Genomic DNA, 3,425 nt, shown 5'->3' on the forward strand with positions numbered 1-3,425 from the left:
TACCTTGTAGAGAAGCCAATTATACATCTTACAAAAGACTCTAAATGAAAATAGAAATAAAAAAAGTACATATTGTAATACTTAGCGTAAGAAAGATTACAGAATACAATATAGAAAAAAAATTTGCAAGGACTTTGATGGTCTTTATTACCCTTCTCTCTCTTTTTCAGAACGTTTTTCTAGTTTGATGGAATTGGTATTTTACCACACATTGGAAATAGATGTAGTTCAGAAGGACCTACGGTGCCACCGTACAAAGGTTATTTGGATAAGTGAGTGGAACGTAGGGTACCTCTGCTTCTAATCTCAAAATATTCACCACTTTTCTCAAGTTCGGTCTTGCTATCGGATGTGGATGAGAACACAGCAATCCCAACATGAGCACCCTCTCCATCTCATTTGCATCTCCAATAACACAATCCCAATCCCGCTAAGATCGCAAGTTCAATAAGGGAGGCGACGACCCATACCAAAACATGATTGTTCTTCGTGGGAATCGGCAAATGGTGAGACTTGAAATCCCAATAGTAATGTTTATGCTGGTCCGCTGAATGCGCAGTGGAGGCCGAAATGCCGACCATGATTTTCTGGGGAAGAAACTTTGCGAGATCAATGTCATACGATAAAATTGGGGTTTCTTGTTTTTGTAGGCTGGTCGTAAGAAACACGTGAAGCCTCTTTGCTATGCCGTCATACTCAACCCATGCCTTCACCGTGCTTCCGCCACGAATATCAATTCCCCAATTACTCAACACGGATACGTTTACCCGAAGAACAAGATCATTATAGCGAAAACAAATGCATTAGAAAGAAAAGATCTTAGGAAAGGAAACTAGGAATTTGGAATGGAAACAACTAAATCCCTTAGAGTAATTAAAATACCTTTGAAACAATGCCGTTCACATCGATTCCCACGTGCTTTTTATCTGGATCAAAGGGATCATTTTTGGATCTGTCGAACTCCACGGGAACAATTTGATTGGAAGGTTTACCATCAGTGGTGTGGTTGAAGAGACCGAGCCATTGGCCTGTGCAGTTTGCTGGCGGCTCAGAGTCGAAAGGGGCGAGGAAGAAGGCGAGCCCATCGCCATAATGGTGCGACTCGTAATCGCTTGTAAGAACTTGAAATTTAAAATGAGAATAAAACTTAGCAAGAAAAGAAGAGTCGTCGTGCCAGATATAAATTGGTTGGTCGTATGTCATCCTGGAGAAAGTGGCCCGTGTTTCGTCTCCAGTTGAGAGTCGCACGTAACTCTCGTTGGTGTTGAGGGGAAGGAACACTGGCGCAGGGCTGGCGATCCCTTGTAGGTTGAAATTCTTTAGAGGAGGAAACCTGAAGAGAGGGGTCCCTTGGCTGTCTGCTTGCTCTTCACCAAAGACGAAACCAGCAAATGCAAAACAAGAGCACACCATGAACAGCAGAGATGTGATGTTTGCCATGTGGACAATCTATTCATTTTCTTCTGTTATTGCAGTACATCGTCTGTCTTAAGTTATCCGTGAACTGATCCCATTTGACACAAATGACATAAAACCTCAAGTTTCTTGAACAAGTCGAGCGGTTGAATACTCCGTCCGCTCAATCCGTAATTGCTAGTTATGTCCCAAATTTCTGTATTCTGTTACGCGACGTCAAATACCTCTTCCCAATCAAGTCCGACTTGCTGTTTGTCTTTGAAGTTTTGTAACCTCCCCGAGCATCTTTTTATTAATATTTATTAAGAGAAGGGCCAAAGGATTGTAGTAAAAATATTAATATATTTTTATGTTTTATCACGGTGTTTTATAAGGTGCCAGCTATGTTCTAGAAATAATACATCAAAAGTCCTTTAAAAAATCTTTAAACCTTAGAAAATACAATGTTTTTTTCTTAAAATTTTTGTTGTTTTTATTACTAAACATTTAAATCATGAAGAACAAATGCTGAAAATTTTAGCAAAATCTATTGTATTTCTAATTTTTTAAAATTTTGGTCAAAGGTACATTTTGTTTAGAACATAGCCACATCGATTTTAAAATAATTATAGGAAAAACTACAAATTAGTCATTCATCTCATTATACTTATATAATTATAACTAGAGCTTGCACTTATTAAGGGGTGCAATGGTTGAGCTATACTCATCTGATATAATATTTTCATTTTATTATTCTATATAGCCAAAATAATTACATTTTGTTTGAAATGTTAAATCATAGACGTAAGATTCCTTTTTTACATGGAATTGTATATGGATTATTTTTCATTTTGGAGTATCTATCAAAATTAAAAGTGAGTTGAATATAGAATCCACCTTATGATTTCACTCTAGATATTGCTATAAAAATTTGTCATTGTCTCTCTATTATGGTCATATTCACCATTGTTTTATGTATTGTGAATTCTTTCTGTAAGAAGCCACCAATAATGTTGCATTGGGTTTGCATCATGTATGTTATGCAATAGTTGGCAAAATTTTGCTTGCAAGCTACTCTCCCGTTTTAATCCAAACATCGTTTGTAATGTAACAATGTTTTAAACTCTTCCCACATTAACTTGGCATTTGATCAATTTTCAAATTCTACCAAATTTCATCCCATTCAAATTCAATAAGAGTGGAGTGGAGATATATAAAATTAACAATAAATTTTTTATTACATAATATAATTGATAATTAAATTCATAATCTTGAATAATAATGGAAGTAATATTTTCTTTGTTGGAAATAGGAGCAGAGCACTCTAATAAATTAAAGAAACATTGAATGAGTAGTCATAAAACTTGTATAAAAATTATCTTTATCAACTGAACAAAATGTTGAAGATGTGTAATATTAATATCTAATTTATATATTTTTGTATATAATTAAAAGAAAACTATTTACTTTTAGTATATTACTAACTAGCACTTGCACCTTTGAAGGGTGCAAGGATAATGTCGATAGTTTGATATATGAAATGATGTTACATGATTTGACCATAGGGTAATTTTTCACTAACCCCAACAAGGTTATGTTGATGGTGATTTATCTATTTAGTTCTGCTTCATGGATGCAAAATAGTTACATCTTGTTTCTATTGCTAATTGATTGAGGCAAGGTTCCTCTTTCTTCTGTTTAATTTTGTATGGGTTATTTTTCATTTTCACATACCTTTCCAAGGTAAAAGCAGGCTGAATATGAAGGTTAGTTAAGCTTTTTACTCTTGACAAAGCTGCGAATGTCATCCCTTGTCTTTCAATTTTTCCTATATCAACTGTTGCTTTGCAAAGTGTCAACCCTTGTGATTTATGTATGGTAATAGCCCATGACATGGTGAGTGGGAGTTGTCTCTGGCTTCCTAATGTGATGGGAATAATTGGTATGGCCTTTGAATCATGTTCATCCCATGATGACCCACCATAATTATCGAAATGCAAGGTAACATTCCCTCATTTGAATTGGAGACA

At 35.3% G+C, this 3,425-nt stretch overlaps 1 protein-coding gene across 1 annotated transcript; it reads right to left on the reverse strand.

Moving 5' to 3' along the window:
- Positions 1-395: 395 nt before the first annotated feature.
- Positions 396-1,440, reverse strand: LOC149559035 (lectin-4-like). Its single transcript, XM_089831213.1, has 2 exons — positions 883-1,440; positions 396-707 (listed from the first exon to the last, which is right to left on the reverse strand). Exons 1-2 carry the CDS (start codon positions 1,438-1,440, stop codon positions 396-398), a joined length of 870 nt encoding a protein of 289 aa, XP_089687339.1.
- Between the last annotated feature and the right edge of the window lie 1,985 nt (positions 1,441-3,425).

The sequence above is a fragment of the Cupressus sempervirens genome, chromosome 5 (assembly GCF_028749045.1).
Source record: "Cupressus sempervirens isolate cs-2001-9-10 chromosome 5, ASM2874904v1, whole genome shotgun sequence".
Classification (NCBI taxonomy): Eukaryota; Viridiplantae; Streptophyta; class Pinopsida; order Cupressales; family Cupressaceae; genus Cupressus; species Cupressus sempervirens.